A 22,900-nucleotide genomic window follows, 5' to 3' on the forward strand; every position below is an offset into this window, starting at 1 on the left:
TGTCCAACAAAACAATAAAGGAAAAGGGGTTCAAGCTAAACTTGGAAAAATTAACCCATTTGCACATTGCGGAGCTATATAATGACTTGAAATGCAAGATTTTGGGATAAGTACTATATGAGTAGAAAAGAAGTGCGAGATCAACATGGAGTCCCTTCAGGTGAAATTCTATTGCTTTATAATAGAGTTCCATGCTAGTACATGATCTTTAATTTTAAGTGTTGAAATAATACCTGAACAAATAGGAGACAAGGAGTTTCGTGTTTGGGTTGGGAAAGAGGTCTTTTATGAGACACTGATGGAGAGAACCAACACCTTGAAGCAGCAACTCATTATTGATGAAGGTAACAATATACAATCTCTTAGGAATTCTTTTGTTTGCAAGTGCAATAGACATGGTCGATACTAATTTATTTTGGTGCCAATTCTCAAATAGGTTTTGAGGTGCCTATGACACCAACAATTGCACGTTATGTCTATCCTTTGTGCGTTCGCTATCGTAAAGAACTTTTTGAAGCATTATTACACAAAGCGGAGCCTACTTTGAGTGGTAAAATGCGTGAAGAGATTGGCTTTGCTTCAAAGAGGCTCTTATGGAGGTAGCTACTCTCTTTATTTGTAATGTAGCTTTCATGTTTATTTTGTGCTTCTTGCATTTATTCCAAGTTCTTCTTTGTAGATTTTTGTTTCATTTGTTTGTTGCAGGAAAAATAACAGCCGTGCCAGTTGAGTGTGATATGTGGAATCAAATCACCATGTGAAAGGATCTTACAATGTACTCTGGCCATGCAAATCGGGAAAAAAGGGGGGGCTTATCGGATTGGGAGGTGAAGTATTGTCCTTGGTGGTTAGACTTCATGCCAGGTTTCTATCCTTCACATGAGCTTGTGCAATATAGATTACATAAAGAAGGTGCACTCACTATAGCAGAGAAAGATGAGGAGGAGGCAAAAAAAATGGTGTTGGTCCCTTTTATAGTCACCATTCCTAGTCCCCATGAGAAGCCAAAAGATCCAAAATCATCACATCTTCCACCTTCAGATGATGTCTCCATGAAAGACAATTGTGAGCCAAAGAGGACACACAAAGAGATTGCTATTTCCAAGAATATGAGAACCATACCTCTTCAGCTGCAAATACCTTTTCAGTGTCTAGTCTTGTAGGCAGATGTGTGCAAATTGTGGGAGACACTCTCTAACAAAGAAACATGCAGAGAGTATGAGAAAATAAGGGATTTTCTTGTCTCAACTACTGGTGGTAATTGTAGAATAAAAAAGGGCTTGTCTACCACAGTGGTTGCAGATATGATTTTTTTGGACTTGCCTACTGGCTTTTTGGTTGAGGGTTTCAAAGAAATCCCATCATGGAATGAATGGTCTCTGAAATTATTAGAGGCTGCTCTTGGTTTGGGTGTGGCATTAGTTGATGATGGGAGATGGGTTGTATTGTTCTCGTCCACAAAACACAAAAGAGAAACAGAGATACAGATTGGAAGGTTCAAATATGATGTTCATTTTCGTGTGCACTTGAGAGGCATAGACCCTTTTGGAAGTACGGCCAATGGAGTATAGGTTATTTTCAATCCAATCATTTTGGTCCATTGTTCTTTCGTTCCATTTGTTGTTAAATTTCAACATGTAGATATCCTATGGACTTGTAAATTCTTTTCAAAACTTGAAGTTGTGTTGATATGAGTTGCAAGTTTTTGCACTTGACTTGTACATTCTATGTAGAGCTAGTTGCTCTCCTATTATGCATGTTGATAGAGCAATGCTTGTGGATGACAAGATGTTTAGTTTGAAATCTGATGTTTGGACACACTACCTTCCACATTCAAAATAGTCTATTGCAAGTCAAAAGACACCTTGCGTTGGAGGGTTGGAAAAAAGTAGCTTGCTAATGCAATTCCTAATAGCTGCCTTTTGCAAAGAGGGGGGAGTGTTATTCGATGTCTTTCTTGGTTGTGGTGGTAGCCTAGAGGTAGCTCGGAATGTTGGAGTTCATGTTGTTGGCATTGATTTTGACAAAGATGTGATAGAATGGGTTAAAGATCACAGAGGTGTGTACAACACATACTTAAGGCTCTACTCATTTTTCATGGTAATAAGAATTTAACTTTCTTCATAGATTTCATAAACTATTGTTTTACATGCTTATGAGCAGTCATGGGAGGGAAGCAGATTCCATCTACATCAACCAATGAAGAGTTCTTGCCAGAGTATGGCGAGGAACCAATTATACTAGACTTGTGGTACGTAAAAACTATGGCATTCAGGACTTTTGAGTGTCAAGCATTTTCATGGCATTGTAGCCTTCAAGCTTTTGATAATTACCAGGACTTTGCCATGTTATGCAGAGTCACAAGCATCCTACATGGCAAGGCATGAGGAAATCTATGATACACATCGTATGAAGAGAAAGGAGAGAAATCATTGCGTGTTTATAGATGACATTGCATCGGAGGATGATGATTTTGAAGATGAGCCATAGGGATACACATGGGCCTTGTCCAAATGTTTTTCATGTAGTATTTCTATGTGCACTCATATACTTTGTTTCTCTTGAACAATTAAATATGTTGGGGGTTTTTCGTTTCAAAGTTTTAATGTTTGTAGCTAGCCACTATGGAAACACATTGACATTGTATTGTTTTCCACATAGTATCCATAAGTGCAAGCTTACTTTAGTTCTCTTGAACTATTTATCTTTTCATAGGGTTTTTGTCACAAATTAAGAATAGCTTTTGTAATTAAAATTTATTCTCTAATAGTATTATATGTTTAAGTTTCATGTTTTGCTAGTTGTTTTGACTCTTTTATATGAGAGATTTATAGCTAGCCCTTTGAGAAACTATGGTCATTGCCCATTATTCTTCATTTTTCATTGCTAACTGTGAGTTTACTCAATATCACTTTCCTACTAATTTTGGTGGAGGTTTTTATTTTAAAAGTAAGAAAGGCTTTCATATCGGTTTCAACGGCAGTAATCATATGAATTACAATTTGTCTCCTCATACTACTATGGGTATCATTCTCTTCTTTGCTAATTGCAACGTTTATAGCTAGCCACCAGCTATAAAATTCATGTAGAAAAAAGCTCACAAAACTCGCAACTCGCATAACACTTACTCGCAGAATGCCAAGCTCCAATAACTAGGTAGGGACTATCTTTTTTTATTGTTTTTTCTAGAATTTCATAGGGTAGCTAGGACTCAAAGCATCACTTTTGAGCCCTATGTTGAAATTGGTTGACGCTACCTATATGTGCAAAGACATACATATGCAAGTGAGTGCTCATCATATAATCTAATACTAACTAAGGAAGACTTGTCTTGATTTTTGTCAAAGATAGCTTGCATGTTGATGTAGCAGCACTTCAATTAGCTCCCATTTATGGTTGTGTTTAATTGGACTCCATCTTGTTTCTAGCAGCACAGCTCTGATGGGATTCATTTTTCTTACTCGATAGGGTCACTGACCTAGATACTTGAGTTTTCCCTTATGTACTTTGGCATTGTATAACAAGACCATGTCACCTTCCTTGATGTCTTTGGCTTTAATATTTCTGTCAAACCATGCCTTTCTTCTATATTTTTCTATTGTCATAGCATGGTAGGCGACTAATCTAGTCTCTATATGCTTCTCCAATTAATAGAGTCATACCTTCAGGGATGCATGATCTCCCATGCATTCATGTATTGCTATGCGTAGGCTTGGTAGTATAAATTTGAGTGGGACCATAGCTTCAAGGCCGTACACCAATTGAAAAGGTGTATTCCCTATACTGACCTTGACTATGGCTTAGTATGCCCATAAGGCTGCATTTAGTTTCTCTGCCCAATCAGAATGATGTGGTTCTACTACCTTGGTGAGGATAATGCATAACATTTTGTTGGTGGATTCGGCCTGTCCATTCCTTTGGGGGTAGTAGGGTGTGCTTTTTTTATGGATTACCATAAAGCCAGACAAGAGTTCTTGGATAACCTCTTTGACAAAATGCGTGCCTCTATCCGACACAATTTCAATGGGACATCCGAATCGGGTGATCACATTCTCGTATAAGAATCTTGTTGTGCTTCTGACATCTGCCTTTCTGACTGCTTTAGCTTCAGCCCATTTGGTAAAGTAATCAGTGGCCACAATGATGTAGCATGCCTATGTTCCCTTCCGTGCTGGAGGGATGGGACCCACATAATCAATCCCCCATTTTTCAAATGGTTTTTGTGCAACGACTGCTATTAGGGATTAAAGTCCTTGTGTTGTGGTTAAGTAGCCCATTGGCATACATCATAGCCTTTGACATATTCGTAGGCATTTGCCCAAAGTGTTGGCCACTAGTAGCCTGTAAGGAGGACTTTTCTTGCTGTCGCTTCCCCTTGGAAGTGTCCTCCTGCAATGCCTTCATGGACTTCACTAAGGATTGGCATGATCTCATGAGGCATTACACATCTTCTTAAAACCTGGTCCCATCTTGTACAGTTGTCCTACAATGAGTTGATAGGGTGCAGCCTTTAAAATTAGTTTTCTGGCATTCATTGCTTTCATTTCAGGGGGTGGTCTTCCTACCATTAAGTACCTAATGATATCTGCACACCAATCTGAAATAGTGTGGCATCTAAGACAAAATCATTTGCCAATAGATAGTGTCAAAATTTCTTAACACTATACACCATTGTTAGGGCTTCTCTTTCTATGGTGGTATAGTTGATCTCTGCATCATTGAGTTGTCGACTGGCAAAGTAGAATGCGTAGTCTTTCTTATGTTCACCAAGTTGGCAAAGCACACTCCCAATTGCATACTTGGATCCATCAGTATGAACATGAAAATCAATATCCCAATTGGGAGATATAAGGATGGGTGCTGTGATTAGGTGCCACTTTAAAAGCTCAAAGGCTTGGTCGCACTCTTCTGTCCATAAGAATTCCACTAATAATTTGCAAAGTGGTATGGCTACCATGTGATACCACAAGATAAATCTTCTATAATAGCCGGCGTGTCCCATAAAGACCTGTACACCTTTGGAATTTGTAGGAGGAGGCAATTCCGGGCATAGGAGCAAACCCTAACCCTAACCCTAAGGGGTTCACATGTATATCTTCATGTTCATTGTTAATACACTTAGTGTACATGTAGCTATATCGTGTGCACTCCTCTCTCTCTCCCTCTCTCACTTTCACTATCATGGTATCAGAGCCAATGGTGCTCCACTCCCTTCATGAGTGTTAAGCCCTCCTTGCGTGAGACATCTTCCATTGAGAGATATTTCCGTCGAGAGAGATTCAAGCCCTTGCTTCATCAAGGCACGCAAGCCCTTACTCCATCAAGGCACAAGCCCTCTCCATGAGGCACCTTCACCGCTTCTCAAGCTCATCTTGTAGAGCTCATTTCCTTTTCCGATTTGCATCAGAAAGCTCGTCATTCCGAGCTATGGAGAGTGAGATAAGTTCATTTTCCTCTTGAGAGGAATTCCATTCACGCTTAAGAGGTTCATTTCAGTTTCTCAGAGACTAAGGTTCACCCTTCTCTTTCTAGTTTACTTTCAAGATTAGAGAGAAAGTCTTCTTTCCCCTGTGATACTTGAGAGCTATTTTTGAGACTCACTCCTATGGAAGACACTATCTGTTCGTTTTTTGGTGTGTGTGAGGCTCAACTTTTTGTAGATTTGAAGGTGCAAGATGCTATTACAAATGCCCTATGAAAGGAAAGAAAAGAGAGAAAAGGGAGCTTTTTGGAGGCCGTGATATCGTGGTCTCCAAGGAGCCCCTTTTGCTCATTTTTTTGCCCCTTCAAAAGGCATTTATATGAGGCTAAAGTGGCATGAAGGAATGCTTTGTCCTTCATTTGCTTTGTCCCTACAAAGGGAATGCAAGCGTGCATCTAGGAAATCAACGTATCGGCACTCATACCTCACAACAAGATTGATGTTTGTGATCAGTAACGTGATTTTCCTCTCTTAAGGCAGCTTTTGGAGGGCAAAAAAAATGAGTGGAGAAGACTCATTGAAGGCTACGATATCGCAGGCTCCATGAAGCCCCATTTGCTCTCTTTTTTAATGGAATAAAGGGCATATGTGAAAGACCAAAAAAAGGGCAAAGGGGCTTCATAGGAGGCCACGATATCACGGCCTCCCGTCCCTCTACCCTTTTTTTTTCTTTTGCGAGACCTTGTTTTGCCATTCAAAGGGCCTTAGGATTTCTCTTCAAAGGGCATTTCAAAGACTTTTTCAATATATAAAAATATTTCAAATGCCCTAGATTCTCCTAGTCTTACGCTATTCTATGAGAACCTTGAGCATTACTTTTGGTTGAGGTCATTGAGATAGATAATGACAAGCATAAAACTGCCATGGAGAACTGAAATGTTCTTACTATGGGTTGGAAAATGATGGCCATGAGACTACATGGAAGTTTTCATATTTGAATAAAGTATCCCACCCAAGGATAGATAAGCTATGGGCATTGAAGGGAGCCCTCATAAGGGTTTTTAAAAAAAGGCAAAGGGGGCTCACGGCATCCTAGGAGGCTCCTCCTGCCAATTTTAATTCGGCCATAACTTCATCGGTAGGACTTTAAATATGGTGATGTTTGTAGTCAAAACGATTGGAATGACATGAATGAAGCCATTTTTCATGTTAAATTGTGAAAATTCTACAAGTTAGAAAGTTTTGTTTAAAATACTTATTTTGGTTTCATGAGAGCTAGACAAAATCAAACTCTTTATTTTCTTATGACCATGGATTCTTCTCATATAGAGTTTGTAGGTCCTTGACCAGAGAATTTCATAAGCCAAAATAGATAAGTTATGAACATTTAATGCAGCCCTCATAAGGGCCAAAAAAATAGGCAAAGAGGGCTCCAAGGAGGCTGGAATATTGTGGCCTCCTGGGATGCTCCTTCTACCAATTTTAACTTCATTGATAGGCTTCAAATATGGTCATGTTTGTAGTCACAGCGATTGGAATGGTCAATGAGCCGCATCTTACCATGCAACACACAAAAATGCACTCTCCATCGATGCACATTTGACTGAGAGCAGTTGCTCCTCCCCAGCCTTGCTGCTGCTCCCCCCCGCCTCAGTCGTATGACTGTCCGGCCTGTTCTCCCTCTCCCCTCTACCGTACGACCTCTCCCTCTCCTATCTGTGCTCTCCTCTCAGCCTCATCACCCTCTCCTCTCCACTCCCTAGCCTCTCCTCTCTACCTGGCCCTTCTCCTCTCCTCTCTACCTGGCCCTTCTCCTCTCCTCTCTACCCACTCTCTCTACCCTACTCCCTTGTTGCTCCCTTGTTGTACGGCCTCCTCCTCGCCTGCCCTCTCTTCTCCGTCCCCCTCTCCTAGCCTCTCCTCCCTACCCCTCTCTTCCTCTTCGCCTACCCTTTCCTCCCCCTTCCCTAGCCTCTCTGCCCTACCCTCTCCTCCCTATTCTCGCCTACCCTCTCCTCCCCCTTCCCTCCTTACACCCTCTCCTGTCCCTCCCTACTACCCCCCTTCTTCCCTTGCCCTCCCTCTCTCCCTCCTGTTGCCCCCTTCACCCTCTCCCTCTCCCCTTGCTGCCCCTTCTCCCCTTATCTCCCACCCTCTCCCTCTCCCTCCCTGCTATCCTCTTCTTTCCTAGCCCTTCCTAGCAACATTGTTGATCAGATGGAGCTTTTTGTGTTCGAGTCAACCTTCACACCTTGATTGATGATGGCCTAGCCTTTAGCCAATCCTCGCCCGCTTCCACCGGTCATGAAAACCATCATTTTCTTAAAAGACGAGGTGCAGCAGCTCAAAAAAGATACTGAGTAGGAGAGCTTGACATCGCTCTTTGCTCGCATCCATGGGTCCCACCCTTCCAGGTTACAGATGGATGTTGGTCTACTTGGGTGAGGTTTCTTCCATATCATTTTTGACTCCTCAGAGGTAGCACGTATAGTGCTGTAGGCTAGCCCGTTAGCACTGGCCTCCAAGAAGATTTTTTTGACCCCTTTTTCTTTAGGGTTTGATCATGTCGAGGAAGACAGCTTGACGACATCACTCTTCATCAGATTTCCTGGCCTTCCTCAGGTGTACCATCGACTACTACATTCTATTGGAGCCACCTTTGGAGTGGTTTTACTAAGATCCCCCCTCTCCCTGAGATGCCTACTTAAGCAGCAGAAGCAGTTAGATACGATGGGGTACCGCGTGTTAGGGTCATTGTCTCTGACCCTAACATCTCGAATGACCACATTATGCTTCAGCATCTAGATGGCTCCTTCTTCAGACAGAGAGTCCAGATTGCAGGGAGACAAGATGAGCGTAGGATTTGCAGGACCCTTGGGCACTTTGCCAGAGATTGCCAAGGAAAGAGAAAAAACCAAAAAGATCCACGGGTGCACCTCATAGCTTTACCCAACCTGGACCTTCTTCACGACCAGTTCCTACCACCTCATGCACTGCTAGACCTTTGACTTCACAGCCAAGACCATCAGCCTCTCGTCCTGGTACTTCTACAACGCGGACAAGATAGTCAGCATGTCCTGCTTCGGTCGCCCCCCGTTGGGTGCCTATCAGAGTTGGTGAGCTAGTACCTCAGGCTACCACTGATGGGGCCGCGGACCCGTCTCTTCAGGTAGGAGACATCCCTGTCTTGGTCCCATGTGCAGATGAGACTGCTCCCGGCCCTGTTCAGATACAGGAGTGCTCATCTAGGGAGAACCTTTCTGTAGAGACCCATGCTTTACATGAAAACAATGACAAAGATGTGGCTGAGGTCATGCAGTTGTGGCCACATCTATCTACACCTGACAGAGGTAATGGGGTTATTGGTTCCACTCCTCCTTTTGTAGGGCTCCTTCGCACTCTTGCGCCAGAGGTACTCCTTTGCACTCATGCGCTAGAGGTACTTCGCAAGAATTCATTTTTAGTTCTGGCAAACTTGGCTGAGTTTGAGGTGGAGGAGGAGTTTGTACCCTCCATCCTTGGGGAGCATATGTTCCAGGACAGAGTTTCCCCCTCAGCAGGGGGTGTGCTTTCCCCAGTTGACTTCCCTCCTCTTGATAGGAGGAATTTTTCGCAGAAGAGGGCTTTCTTTGCTACCAGGTACGGTAGGATCTTCCATCCGACCTCCTCCTCTCGCAGATGAGGATTGTCAGTTGGAACGTTTAGGGCCTCAAGGGTGTACCAATTGGATGCTAGGGATTTGTTCCAAGTTGGGTAAGCTTCTTTCAGGCCACACTTTTTGGTCACCCGCCTTAAGCAACAAGGGAGGTACTTGCATTTCTGTTTCTTCTTCTATACTCCCCTTGGCGATTGGACACGAAATCATAGTCCCTTCCAGAGCTGAGTGGATTATACTTTTGATTGATGGGCATAAGGTTGGTCTCTTAAACCTTTATGCACCCAATTCTAGAGGGGATCATGTTCTTTTTTTAAAGGAGTCACATATTGCAGATGCTTGGATTATAAGGGGCGATTTCAACATGGTTCAAATGCCCTCGAACAAAAGGGGTGGTAGGGAAGGTGGCATTCACTCCCTATGGAGAGTAGCGTGCAGGGATGCTTGGCATGATGATGCTTTTCACACTCAGCCACATTCTCTCCTATTTTCTTGGTCGAACAAGAGATTGCAGATGCCTATACATGCACGGATTTATAGATTTTATGTGGATGATTGGGCTCTTGATAGAGGTGGTACTATTTGCATTGCAGTTGGGGTGTCCACTTCAGATCATTTTCCAGTGGTTTTGATGGTCTCAGATCCCCTTGTGAGGCGCCGCTCTACCAGTGTTAGGATTCCAAATTCTTTCTATGCAAAGGAAGGCCTTACAGGGAAGACTTAGCCGCAACCCTCTCTGATATCAATGACTTTTATCTTTCAGTTGCTCCTATCAGAAGGGGTGAGATCCTTGAGTGTGAGATAGGTATCCGTCGGCAGTTGGCTGCACTCCAGAGGGAGGAGCAGAAGAGGCCTATAGATGCTTGGATTCAGGAAGACCTTGCTGCAGCAAGGGCTCAGGAGAGCAATCACTTTTAGATTAGAGAGCAGAGTATGCCTTTCCCGCTAGAGAGTCATTTTGGACACAGAAGGGAGGTAAGGTCAACAAGCAAAAGGGGAGGGTAGCACTTCATCGAAGAAACGATGAAGAATGTATTTTCAGTTTATAAAGTACTCCGATTTGGAGAATTAGGGCGTGACAATTTCTGGTGTATGAGAGAGAGGGATTCCTCTCTTAGATATTTGTTGTAACCCCTCTTGGATATTTGCTATGATATATGATGAGATTATGTTGTAACCCTCTCTTTGTTATTCGTTATGCTGTATGTTTTTTAAAATAGAGAAAAGATAGGGGAAAAAGTAATTTTTTAAAATTTACAAAATTTTGGGCATTTAGTTATATTTTAGCTTTAAAATTTGCAAACTCTCTCTCAAGAAAAACCTTCAAAAACTTGAAACCCCAAGTTTTGTGATTTGTTGAGAAAAACGTTTTCTGTGAACGCTGCAAAGGCTAACAGTATACTTGCAACCCTAGGCGCAAAAAAGCCTTAGTGGAAGAACAAAGAGGCCATCACCCAAGCAATCCAAAGGGAGGACGAAGCGAATTGAGGAATGGGTTCTCTTAAGAAGAAGTTAGCTGAGGCAAACCAAGTCAATAGAAGGAGGGAACACAAGACTATGACAACAATCAAATGCATGGATTGAATCAACAAAGAGGACATCGACCTCAAAGCTTGAGTAGAGATTCTTGAGATCAAGTCGCAAACAAGGTGCCCATCTCTTGATCCAAGTTGAAGGAGGTGCATATTGAGTTCACCAATGAGGTGTCTGATATCTTTGAGAACACTGGGAAACAACGTGCTGAATTGGATGAGCTATTACAACTGTTGACTAGACCCTTTGAGATCCCTCTTAAACAAATCCTTCACAAAAAGCAACCATGGTAAAGACTTGACAATTAGAGGGGCAACCTTCAATAGGAAAGTGAAAGGCACTCCAACCAAAACCCTCAATACACCTAGAAGACTCAAGGGAGGTAGGCCCAAAAACACTTCCATCAAGCAAATGAAGTAGCAAATCCCAATAATCAACAACCTAACAAAGCAACAAAGCATCACCAAACTAAGGGTGTAGGAAAACATAGCTAATCGATCTCACCAAATATGACCCAAGGATCAAACTCAAAGACGACTACCAAGCTAAGCCTAATTTTCAACCCATTATAACTTATCAACCCATTATAACTTACATGTGGTAGAAGCCACAAGCATTAACCTATAAATTGTGGTGCTCAAAGGTTCAACAAGGGAGATGGTATCTCCCATTGCACTCAAGGCTCCAATGAACACCAAATAAGCTTGGTGAGGTCCACCAAGTTCTCAATGCAAAGGCAAGAGGTGGTAGCACACCGCCAAACCACTCTCTTGGATACTATTGGTGAACATGGCCATTCCCCAAATAGAAAGAGATTGGATAATATATATAGGTTCGCCAAAGATCAATATTACAAGATGCATCATATCTTAGAGGTTGAGAACACATAGATCTAGGATCCATTGAACGAATGTGACAAACCACCCATTCCGATGTGGAATGAAAATACACGGAGGAACACCATGACCCTCTAGAGAGACATTAAGCCACTATCACAACAATTAGGGATGTTAGACCCACAAAATGAAGAGTTCCAACTAAGCAAAGTGTCGACCAAAGAAAAATAAGATTAATTCACCCATTCTCCAATGTACGAGTCATCTGGATTGATCCACAGTAAAGGGTCAAATCTCACATGAAAGGCACTGCACCAAAGATCCCATGAAGGAATTGCACCACACGATTCGGTGGAATTCTAACCCAATTCTTAGGAGAATCTACCATAGCCATGGAAGAGCAGCACCAGAGGTGGGACAATCACCATGTAGTACATGCCAAGCATCAAGGGCAATAGTATATACAAAGAAGAAGTCCATCGTAGAAGGGTTGTTCCAAGTTCTAGAGCCGAGTTGTCAGTTTGATGATGAGAGTGTAAGTCTACAAAAGTTACGGGTGTGTGGAGTTCAGCTCATGCCATTTATACCGCCTTGCAAAGAGTTGACACAATGAATAGAACATGTTTTTCTCCCATAATTATTTAATCTTTGAGCAATCGATGCATTGTGCACCTACTTTGCAACTGACATTTGTCCATTTCTGTCCTTTGCCTACAAATTAGTAATCTGCATGAGTCATTGTAAGCACCCCAAGGCCAATTTGCATCGTGTGAATGCTTCCTTAGGTAATCTAGAAATAGGCGTAGTGCTTTGACAAAATCCCAAAGCACAAACATTTTGAATGTATGTCCGAATGAATGCAGCCTAGATGTTAGCAATACACAATTCATAGCTAACACCAAAACATCTCTCTCTCTCTCTCTGCAAACAACGAACAAGAAGGACACGAGAACATTTTGATCTCACTTACATGGTATACATTACTCTACAATTGGAAAAAGGACTTTGCATCTCCTATAATGTCCCAAGCTAAGAGCAAAGAGGCTCATCTCCTTTAAAATCAAAACAATTGAGATGCATACATGATCATTGAATCTTGCCTTATTTTGGTCATTGCAAAGAGCAATGTCCTTAAGGTCATATGACAAGGAAAGGGCTTTTGCATGAAGGGCAGTCATATGACATCTTCTTTTCTTTGAAGTGTGGTGCCATGATGCATTCTTCTATTGCAATTCCAACCTTGCAAGACCGATCATTACACCAAGCCACTCCTTCATGCCAAAAGAGGACTACTACATGATGGGTGCTAGGATGTGCTTCTCAGTTGCAACATGATGCACATGGGACTGTGATTCTCTCTATTTCATGATTCCACTATGGGTAAGATTGGTTCTATGCTCTTGTCAAATTCTCATATGAGCGCAAATGTGGCGTGCATGCAAGGGCATGTGTGTGCACAAGTGTGCACATGCACGCTCACGCACATTGTGTGTGCACAAGCGCATGTGCACACACACACGTGCCCATGCATGAGAGAGAGAGAGGGGGGGGGCGGGGTTACCAGGTCCAATATTCTTCTATTAGAGCAAAGAGGCATGTGGAAGCAATACAACCTCATAAAACAAATAACATGCAAAACTATTGTATAGATATAGAAGAATGGGCATGATAGAGAAAAGGGAAAGAAAAAGAGAGGGTAGGGGAAGGAAAATCTAGAAAAGAACCTCTATTATCTTGACATGCATGCCATGGAGAAAAAGCCCAAGGGAGAAATACCAATTACTTGCTCTGACTTGATGAAAAAAATTGCAATGCCTTCATGTCGAATACTTTATCCTTGATGAGTGTGAAAGAACACATGTGAAAGAACACAATGAGAAAGCCCTAAAACAAACATATTTTGCTATTCCTCGTGCTTGTTGAAAAGAAAACCTCTAAAGGATATAAAAGGCATGTGGAGAGGGAAAATACATACTAAACCTAGAAAGAACAATCAATACGAAATTTGAAGAGGTGTCATCTTGAGTCAAATAAGCTTTACTAAAACCAAGCTTACTCAAATGATTCATAGACATAGAGTTATATTGAGTCAATGTAGCACACACTGAAATAATAATCGAAACCCACAAGTAATAAATTAGACTTTAAGTGAGCTATTCCAAGTGATCTAGCTAGTAAAAAATGTAACTATGAGCAAGATACGAGGAATTGAAAAGTAACTAAGCACCCAGGCACGTTTAAGGACCATAGATACACAAACTAAAAAGTAGCTATTTGACCTTTGCATAGCAATGAATGGCCTCACAAGCACCTTTAAGGACCCTCTATGGTTTGTGTATATTAGGCTTATATTTGAATCGTAGAGCTTTATTTACCTTTCAAATCATCACAACAATAAAAGTTGCCCTCCAAAATTCTCTGTGTTTCCTAAAGGGCAAGAATCATTCTCTTGCATCTTTTAAGCGCTCAAAGCTATGATACATACCTTCAAGGACCCTTAACATTTTGTGGATGTTACTTATTATCTTGCAACCCGAAGGGTTTTTACTAATGGCCTTATTGTTCTCATTGTCGTTGTCACCCTTTAGGTAGCAAATTTCCATTTGTATTGCACCATTGTTGTTCTACCATTGCCATTCTAGCCATTCACCAAGCGGTCGTAATTCTAGTCACTGACTTGTGCCAACCACTCACCAATAGCAACCACTCATTAATAGTCACATCCATGCCCTTTCTTTGGGTCTTCTCCCTCCTCCTCCATCCAAGAATCTTCAAGCTCTAAAAGTCATATTCTCGTTACATGGTTCTACCTTCAAGTGATCCAAGCACAAGTAAGGGGCTTTAGGAGATGTAGGCATGACATAGTCATCTTTAAAGGATTGAGGACTAAGAAATTTTATTAGGGAATTCATCTATGGTTGCAAGCCGCATAGCAGTTGGCAAGTTCACAATGTGCTAGTCATGTAGTTATTGTAGTCTTTGTTAAGCCTTATTTCCCACACGCATACAAACACATGTAAACATGTGTTGACAAATTAAACAAAATTTCTCAAAATAATTATTACACTCATATACTCACACAAACACTATCATGCAAATCATCCTCCATGAAAAGTCACACAAGCACTTTTTGCTTCATGAAAAACTATTGTCTCAAACATGTACATTCACCATGAAAAGGCATTGGTCAGCACAAATACATGTGTGAGAGCAATCATGCATGTGTTCCTTGCATGCTTTTATACTTAACAAAAGGACATGGAGACTGACTTTCTTGAAAGTATAATCTCTATATACATAATGTAAGATATGACTTTGACTTTGACATATATTACCATGTTCCATTCTCACATTTTCTATTCTATTTTTCAAGTGAGCTAGCTAAAAGTACATGCCTATTTATATTTAAGCATGTCAATTACAAGTATTCATCATTGCAAGTTCCTCCTTGTGAAAATTCATTCACCCACCATAGGATATTAAATGAAGTTCATCTCTAAAGAGCCCTTGCCCTCCCACCCACCCCAAAAGACCTATTAAAAAAAGGTCTCATTTTACATGCTCCCATAACTATCAAAACCTACAAAAGCATATATACCCCCTCTATATTGGTGAGATGGTTACTTTTACAATTAAATCTACAAAAGCATATCTAGCCCCTCTATGTTGGTGAGATGGTTGCATTCGAAAAATACATTATACCTCTACATCGTCAATAGGAGAGGACAAGAAAGCTCGCAAGAGGGTCAAAAGTATTGCTACAATTGCAAAGAAAATTAACAATAAAGGGACTAGCCTTGAACACAAGCAACAAGCATTTAAGGTTTTAGAAACGATCAATGAGAGATAGCAATGATTACGCTAGATATCTACACATTCTACCATAGGATGACCCTTTCGAAGATATTGACATTAACCTTGAGACTTGGGAGGACGATGTGATAAAGTGTCTCCTTTGGATCCATTTAATCTACCAAGTTGTCTAAAATGGATTTGGTTTTTTGTGTTGCTTATGTATAACTCCAAATCTAGCATATATAAAGCCTTCATAGTTTAATGTTCTAAGGTTTTTCAATGCAAAGTCTTGTTAACATATACAATTAGGATGACCAGCTAATTCCTAGTTAGTAGTACTTCTAAATATTGCATGGCATATGCTCGCTAGCACTTTGGTTGTTTGTCCATTTATGATGAGGCTACTTCCCTCTTGCAAGATGGCTTTTCAAAGGTGGTTGTTTGAGTAATGGATTGAATTTCATTACATATTTAACATGTTATTATTCAAATGACCTTTTTCTCAAAATGATAAGATGCCCCTTGATGGAATTAAAGATGTGAGGACATTCTATGAATTGATTCGAGACCATGGCTTTGGGCTTAATGGATACACTTCAACTCTGTTTGCAAGTGAGCAAGTACAAGGATGAAGATTTTTAAAAGTACAACAATGAGTTTTGTAATTTTCCATTCTTAAGTGCCCTCAATCAAAACTCATAATCCAAGATCATCAAAATGAAAATGGCTGCCTATTTTTAATCAACGTAATAAAACTTGAAACCTTGTATAAGAAAAACGATGCAAATTGAATCAAAAGGTGTGAATGTTGAAACCTTGGAGAAGATGGAACAACAAAACAATGATATATACCTTTCCCCAAGAAGATGGAACAGCAAAACAATGATATAAACCTTTCTAAGACAATAATATATCCAATTGTAGAAATTCATATGTTTTTTGTGATACAATGAGAATCGTGGAGAAGATTGAATGATAAACAATCAGACTAAATACTTATTATGAAGATAAAGAGAGTGATTGCCTTCGATGTCAACAATGTGGAGATATTAGGCTCTATATACAGAATTACTTTAATGTTGGACTTTTGGGCCGAGTTGCATTCCTAAGACTGATGTGGAATCACGCTGAATATCTTCTTCTTAATAACATCAACAAGGCTTCTAGCCTTAGAGAGGATGACGTTTTATGTAATATAAGCATTCCGATCTCATTTAACATTTTGGACTGAAGATAATCGAAGATGATGATATTAAGCACATGTGCTTCCAAAAACCTTCAAAATATGCCTTGAGCTAAATGAAGGCAAGAAAAATCGGCCAATGAGAAGCTCAGTTAACAATTATTGTCAAAAATGTTGATGAAGATGAGGGTAGGTAGACTTCCTTAGTTTTGTTTAAAGATATGTAGTTCACATAGCGACATCTAGTTTAAACCTATTATCACCTAGTTTTCTCACTTACCACTAGGTGGCTGAACCAAGAGGCAACCAAAACAATGCAAGGCAATTCGAAACGGTGCCAAATTATGAACAACCAGGACCCGGAATTCCATAAACAACATCATTCATCCTAAACCTATGCAATTGAGGCTCTGGTACATTGAAACTGAAAAACCGCTTCTAAAAGTAAAGACCTGCATACACTAAGGAATCATTGCTCTCTACAACAGGCTGTGTTTGTACAGCCTCTTCGTGTATACTTTTCATTAATTGAACGATTAGGCCCCTTGCAGGTTGCTTGTCGAAAGGTCCTAATTACAATGAATCAAACCGCGAGCGTGAATTTCAGTAACTCCAAAGGGGGAAATGAATTGCATGAAATTTACAGTCCCAACCTGTATTGTAGACGCAGTCAGCAAATTCAACCATTGGATTTCTACCTTTTCTTTCAAAGCCAACAGATGTTCTACCATCGTAAATTATATAAGCCGCTTTTAATGTTGTTTTGAAGGCCACCTTCATTTTAAGCTTTCTGCTGATCCATACTGCTTAAATGTATGCAAATATGCACATAATTGAGCAGACACAAGGACACACAGCATAACCAATCAGTTAGTCAAATGCACATAATTGATAAGACACAAGGACACACAGCATAACCAATCAGCTAGTCAAGGACACACAGCATAACCAATCAGTTAGTCAAACACACAGCATAACCAATCAGTTAGTCAAATGCACAATCTACAATCAGTTGAAAACATGCTTAAGACTACACTCACACACGCTTGAATGACAAATAAGGCAAACCAAATCAGAGACGAATGCACAAGCCCAAATTCTTAAGAGCTCCACTTAATGAATAAAAGTTCTGGCATTTACATTTTTTTTAAAAGAAGCCAATCTAAAGGCCTAAATGAATGAAAGCATTGGCTACTTTACACATGCTGCCCGATGTATTTGTCACTGTTGAACCATGTCGGCTTGACTTGGACTAGAGGAAAATCTGGTTCTCTACCTGTGTGCAAACATATGTATTACTCAGGACTCCACAACTTTCAAGTTATTTATCTAACTATGCATACCTTTATATCTCATAACTTTCAAAACTGTCATAAGCTCCTGACTTTCTAACACTCAAAGGTGCAATGCCAAAAGCAAAAGAAACTTTTAGCCACATCCATGCTCGACCCTATTCCTCAGTTTCGACATTCACATCTATTTTAAATGAAGAGAGCCTAAACTGGATAAGAACCTTTACTGTGCTCATCCCAGATTCAGGAGTAATCAGAGGACAAAATCACTTCAAAGTAAATCAAGTGGAAAGTAAGCAGCCATTTTACAACAAAATAAATACTGAGTACTACGCCAGAGCCATCTCATAAAGACATATGCATAGTGCAATCAGAGTGTTTCCATACCTTAAAACACCTGGAAAGTGTATAGCTGAAATGAGCTCACAGTAGCGATTCTTCAATCGTTTGCACTGTGAAATATAGCCCTCCTGCCAAAGGCTACAGAGAGAAGCAAAATGAAACCCAGCTAGGCACTCGAAGTACCTACGGGAGGTGTTGATAAAGGTCTCTGCAATGGTTTCAAGGATTCCATAATATTTGCAAATGATGGCCTTTGCCATGGATCACTGTGATACACAAGGAAAGTCACAGGTGTATCACAAATCAATAAAAATGATAATGCATTGGCTGAATAACAAAACAAATTAGAAAAACATCAACACAACTTTCGGACACATGAAAAGCCGCTTGCAGGAATACTCCATCTTCCAAACTGCATATACTTACTTTTCCCAACAAGATTGAATTACTGCTGCTATCTCTGAATTCATTTCCTTTGGGATTTGAAGTCTTCTATGTTGAAACCCTACTGCTCCCACAACCTGCAGGACACTCATATATCATTCAAATTCATGTTTTTAATAGCATCCAAGACTTCAGAACAAAAAACCTTATAGAGCACATGCATTACATCTTTCACTTTGATTCCTATCATAGCTCACATACAGTTCTGTTTTGCAATTCAAAGTTAGCTCTCAACCTGTACAAAAGACATGTAGCTATCATTTAAATTGTGGACTGTACGGAATGGATATGTGTAACTTACATGCAGTATGCATGCATGCATGCAATAAATAGAATACCCCTCCCTCCCCCCCCCCCCTCTCTCTCTCTCTCTCTCTCTCTCTCTCTCTCTGCGGACTTTAATCCCCCTCTCCATCTGTCCATCAGGCCCCCCCTCTCCGTCCGTCGTCACCCAACCCCCCCCCCCTCTCTGTCGCTCATCCCTCCCTCACCATCACTCAGTCCTTCCTCTTCCGCTCCCGTTAGCCGACAGCACCGCCTAACTCCCGCAGCAGGCCTCGCAACAGCAGAGGGGCCGTCGTCCAACCCAGCCTCAGGCTGAGCTGAGCCCCTGGCTCAGTCTGGGGGGTTAGCTTCAACAAAGGGGTCTCAGATTGCCCAGGTCTTTCCCAGCATGGAGTTCCCAAAGACGAAGCTTTTTCCATCAACTCCAACTAACAAGAAGCCATCCTACACTACCATGGCGTCAACAGTGAACACCTTCTCCCTATGCCTTAACTTTTCATAGATTTCAGAGCGAGCTTGATCCACATGAGCGGATCTAGTTCCTACAACAAGAACTCAAAGATGCAAAGCTTCGCATTGCTTCTCTGGAGAAGATAGTTTCAGAAATGAAGAATGAAGGTAGACGAGGTAATCCAAGAAGTCCTACAGCAATGCAATACTGCAAGTCCTGCACCACAGCTTGTAGCCAAGGTCCAAGAAATGGTCACCACTCAGCTCAAATCCATGGGACAGGAAATTACAGCAACAATACATAACAAGATTGACAAATGTGAAGTTAATACTGAGGTAAGAGCAGCAAACCATAGCAAGTAACAAGAACATTTTATGTATTGGGGGATTGCAAGACAGTTGCCTTGGAAGAGGAAGAGGAATGCACTGATGAGGAAAAGATTACTCAACTCAAGAAGGCAGTGGCACAAGTCGCTTGGAATGAAAATGGCATAAGTCTTATCACTCCAAAGGGAAACCAAGCACAGATTTATTTCAAAGATAGGGTTTTAAGAACCGAGATCCTTAGACAAACCAACAATATACCGAGATGAATCCAGGAACATTCCCAAACTCATCCTCTAAAAACACAACATAGTGCAGTTTCAATCTCACGATAGTCACTCATAAGATTGAAAACCATAAACCCCACCACGCATAGCAGGGACTAGCTACTATGACATCCCCACTGACGTCATCAGCGCCCAACAATAAGTGTAGGATTTGGATACCTGAAGAGCTCACTCCAACCCAACTCAAACAAAGGGCAAACGAACTTATCAAAGTGAAAGAGGCAAGGAAAGAAGGTAAATGGGCGGGAGCGGTCTATCGAGATGGGAAAGGAGATTTCAAGCCTAAAAGCCAAGATTATGGCCCAAAAAGCATGCGAATCAGCTTTTAGAAGCTCTAGAAAGCTAAAAGTGCAAAACCCTAGCTTTTTGAGAAAGAAAGTCTAAAATTAGGCAAAATAAAGCTAGCCCCAGCTTTTTACAAAGCTCTGCTTCGGGTTGGGGCCAAGCCTATAAAAGAAGAGCCCCTAAGCTCTAGAATCATTAAGAGTTGTACTCAGCCCAAGCTCTTGTGAAGCCAGTTGTACAAAAGTCTATTTCTATTGCAATTGAAGACCTTCGGGGGGGTCCAGCCCTTTTTAATGGCCATAGTGCAGTGTGATGCTTCTACCCCTATTCTATTCTTCCAGCAGTCTTTCTTGAAGAGGACTGTGTCCTCATAGCTTCTTCCTATAATCCAAGCAATCCCAACGCCAGGCTTCTTCCCCAGATGATGTGCTTTTGGCTGTGTGCTATGCCCGGAGGTGCTCAAGAAATATTCCCTGAGTATCCAGAAACTATAGTGATTTGATTGGGAAGGTGATCCTTTGCTGCCTTTTGCTGTCCAGCCAGTCCAAAGCATCCATAGTTGCTGAAATATTGTTCCCAAAGTGGATTTTTGAGGTGTAGTTCCAGTTTCAGTCTCCCTCTCTCCCTGCCACCCTGCTCGTCGCGCTTCTTGGAGCTGCTACACTGCACCACTTCTGCCTTGGGACTCGTGGAGCCAGCAACTGTCACGGGAAACCACGGCCCACATGTGCTTGCCCCACCCTTACCCTTCACTCAGCCACCTCTCACCTCCTCAGTCAGTCTCACCACACCCACATTCTAGTTGTCCCCCCACCAGTCTCCACTACCACCCCCCATTATCCAGCCCCAATTCACACCAACATCCCTACACACTTCATGGTCACTTGGACTCTTGGGATCCTGTCCTAGAGATATATCGCCTTCACAGGAGGGGGAGCAGGACCATCTCATCCACACCCTGAGCCAGGAAATATCCCAGCTCCAGAAGGCATTGGCCACTATGGTGACAGCTCCACAAAATGGACCAGCAGTAGAGGCTGTTGAGGCACAGATAGCCACTATACAGTCAGCCATTGCAAAGACTACCAGATGGGTGGATGTTGTGAAACGGGAGCCTGCGAAGGGCATCATTTCAGCCACCATTTTGGAGCAGCAGCAGAGGGCCAGCAAGGCTCTCACTGTCAGAGTATGTGGCATCACTCGCACAGCCACAACCCCCATGGATGACACAATGGGCTTCATGGTTTCCACCCTTGGAGTTTAGGAACATGGGATTGAGGGGGCCTGGCGAATTGGGCCAGATCCCAAACGAGAGCAGCCTCTCATCATCCACTTCAAGAGACGCCATGCCCATCTCGCGGCGCTGCGCAGACGCTCGGCCTTACATGCTCAACCAGAGATCCACTTAGATAAGGATCTTACACCGCTTCATGTGGAGGAGAGATGTACCCTCTTACAGAGGCGGGATGCCGCCCGCAAGGAGGCAAGTGGGCAGTAGTCCAAGAGGGGCGGCTCTTGATAGGTCCCCGACGGGCATCTGGTGGCCCCCTACATTGGGGGCGGGATCTATGAGATTCAAATCACCGAGACCCTGACTCAACAGCACCTTATGGTCAGATCCAAAGAACTTCTCAAAATCTTACACAGGTCGAGACATAGCTTTTTACACAGAGACCCATTAGAGTCCAGAGTGCCCTTTGCCTATAGTCAGTGGGTACACGTGGGAGACAGCATTTTGAGATGAGACCCGAGAGACAAGAAGAGTGGAAATACTATACCGATCATCACTTAATCAGTGGGTACACGTGGGAGACAGCATTTCGAGATGAGAATTGAGAGACAAGAGGAGTGAAAATACTATACCGATCAGCACTTATTAGGAGCTAGGTTCTTATGGGTCGGATCCGACAACCTTCACGTGAGGATCTCTTCATCACCCCCCCCCCTCTTGAGGCCTCGCATTTTGCCAAGGACCTACATGAGGGGGCTGAGACCTCACTATATGCAGCCCTCTACCCGAACATCTTGGATTATTCGAGCCGCAGGGAAGTTCTCCTAGTTGGGGACTTCAACGCGAGAATAGGTACACACCAGGTATCACTTCTGGATTTTCATGACGATTCGATCTTGCAACCAGATGTTGATATAGATGAGGTTAGGATGTCTCAAGTCTCCGTAGACAGACGCACACTAGTCCATCCTATGGGCATGCACCATTAGATATGGGAAGGATACATGATCTTATCATATATAACGGCCTGCATTGCTGGCCTTCCTCAGGTCGGTTAACATGTTTTCCAAATGGAGGGGTTCCAACATAGTTGAGTACCTCATGGGATCTCCTGCCTTCATTTCACATATCACCCTTAGGAGCAGACGACACCTATCTATTCTTTAGCATCTCCACACCACAGTCCATCTCACACACTACGTGGACAGCCCCATCTTCTGCACAAATTTGTACCTCACCTACACACACCACCTACCATGACATACACTTTGATCACAAGCTAAAACCCGCATACTCCGCACGTGCCTCAGACATGCTTAGAGACATTGACCACCCACCACTCCTAGAGAGCCGAGCCGCCTTGATCACAGCACCACGAGGCTGCCCTACACATTTTCCCATACACCACCCGATGCACACGCCCTCCACCTCTCAGCTCAGTACCCTGCAATAGCTGGTTCGATGACGAGTGTAAAGCTCTAGGCCGACAACTCTAACTCGAAAGAAAGCATATCACCTTCCAAGTGATGCAAAGAC

General features: G+C 42.1%; 1 protein-coding gene and 1 long non-coding RNA gene across 2 annotated transcripts in view; one reads left to right on the forward strand and one right to left on the reverse strand.

Annotated features, from left to right (window-relative positions):
* Positions 1-221: 221 nt before the first annotated feature.
* LOC147881952 (uncharacterized) lies at positions 222-1,290 on the forward strand. The gene is made up of 3 exons (XR_015543914.1): positions 222-344; positions 437-599; positions 706-1,290. It is a non-coding gene; the product is annotated as an uncharacterized LOC147881952 (long non-coding RNA).
* A 16,219-nt stretch (positions 1,291-17,509) lies between these two features.
* LOC147881953 (serine/threonine-protein kinase CTR1-like) overlaps positions 17,510-22,900 on the reverse strand; it is a 50,321-nt gene continuing 44,930 nt past the window's right edge. The window contains exons 14-16 of the mRNA XM_087402111.1: positions 18,485-18,579; positions 18,104-18,324; positions 17,510-17,700 (exon numbers count right to left, since the gene is read on the reverse strand). Of these exons, the coding sequence (XP_087258237.1) occupies positions 18,225-18,324; positions 18,485-18,579 (195 nt within the window). The 3' untranslated portion in view covers positions 17,510-17,700; positions 18,104-18,224. The remainder of the gene's footprint in view (positions 17,701-18,103; positions 18,325-18,484; positions 18,580-22,900) is intronic.

This window comes from Dipteris shenzhenensis, chromosome 30, assembly GCF_047967505.1.
Source record: "Dipteris shenzhenensis isolate YYH24624 ecotype China chromosome 30, Dip_SZ_1.0, whole genome shotgun sequence".
Classification (NCBI taxonomy): domain Eukaryota; kingdom Viridiplantae; phylum Streptophyta; class Polypodiopsida; order Gleicheniales; family Dipteridaceae; genus Dipteris; species Dipteris shenzhenensis.